Source organism: Octopus bimaculoides, chromosome 10 (genome assembly GCF_001194135.2).
Source record: "Octopus bimaculoides isolate UCB-OBI-ISO-001 chromosome 10, ASM119413v2, whole genome shotgun sequence".
NCBI lineage: Eukaryota > Metazoa > Mollusca > Cephalopoda > Octopoda > Octopodidae > Octopus > Octopus bimaculoides.
Window position 1 is genome coordinate 85,519,496 of NC_068990.1, and position 1,382 is coordinate 85,520,877.

The window sequence follows — 1,382 nt, forward strand, 5'->3', positions numbered from 1 at the left end:
CATGAGCAGAAGTAGTGGAGGAGCACCATAGCCATGAGTTGAGAGGAATTCTTTGGGGTTTGAATAATTCACCTTTGGAAACATGGGTGTTTTGCTCAACATCCTTAAACAAACCTTATTCAGGGACCTTTTGAGTGGGATGGGCTACTCGACCTGAAGAAAATTCTAACTGGGCCCCACCTGCGTGGTCATGCGCTATTTATCTTGATATGAGATCACTATGTTGTGCACATATGGTTGTGATGCATGTGCCTGGTGTACCCTTATCAGACGGGTAGTCATGATGGGTATATTGGGCTTTGTATATTTTACCCCAGTGTCACTTTGATGGCATGCACTGCTTTCTCATAATAATAAAAATAATAATAATAATAATAATAATAATAATAATAATATTCAGCTCATGCCATTATAGAAAAAGGAACATAAAATGAACGAATTAATAATAAAGATTCTTACTTTGTCTTCTGTATCTTCAACTTCATGCTTCGTTTTCACAATGTCTCTACTTCTGACCCCTGATGTATTAGAGGGTTTGTTAGGGTTCGCTTTTTTTGGAGGGTTGACGTAAAAATCTTTCTTGAAGCGTTCAGCATCAACAGGTCTTAAACCTAAGTTATAATAAGTCACTCCTGAAGGTTTTGCTGAGCTGGAATCCTTGTGAGCACTGGACAAATCCCTAGGGACCTCAACCGGAGAATCAGGAACCAACATAGAGGGCTCTTTGTTTTCATGCTTCTGTTCGGTAACAACATCAGGTTCAGCTTCAACTTCGATATTCAGCTGATCTGTGGGCTCGAGTTTGTCTTTTGATTCTGTCACACTTGACAACTCATTTATTGGATAACACACGGTTGGGTCATCCAGATCATCTGAATTCAAATGATCGTTATAACCTGTCGTTGGAATTATATTGTTTTCAGTGTCCTTTTGTTGTTGAACAGCTAGCTCAGCCTTCTCCAAAATTTCAAGAGCAGCCGATGTTACCTTCCTCATCTTCTCAGCAGCCATTTTCTGGAAAAAGAATCAAGTGGATAAAAGAAATTTTAAAAACAAAGGATATTCACAGAGAATTGGTAAGTTGATGGTGGTCTCTTGGCATAAATGGGGGTGAGAAATAAATATGAAACAATTAGATTATGTGAATGTGTGATGAGGACAAAATGAGATTAATGTTTCAGTTAGCAATATTTTTGGAGGAAATTGCAGCAGCATCATAATATCATTGCTATATATCATCATAATATCATTGCTATATATCATTGTATATCATCATAATATCACTGCTATATATCATTGTATATCATCATAATATCATTGCTATATATCATTGTATATCATCATAATATCATTGCTATATATCATTGTATATCATCATAATA

General features: G+C 36.3%; 1 protein-coding gene across 5 annotated transcripts in view; it reads right to left on the reverse strand.

Moving 5' to 3' along the window:
* The window catches only part of LOC106884267 (rab effector MyRIP), a 65,231-nt gene that overhangs the window by 34,139 nt on the left and 29,710 nt on the right, over positions 1 to 1,382 (reverse strand). For all 5 annotated transcript variants that reach the window (XM_014935552.2, XM_014935554.2, XM_014935553.2 and 2 more), the window contains one exon: positions 460 to 1,014. In XM_014935552.2, coding sequence (XP_014791038.1) covers positions 460 to 1,014 — 555 coding nt within the window. The remainder of the gene's footprint in view (positions 1 to 459; positions 1,015 to 1,382) is intronic.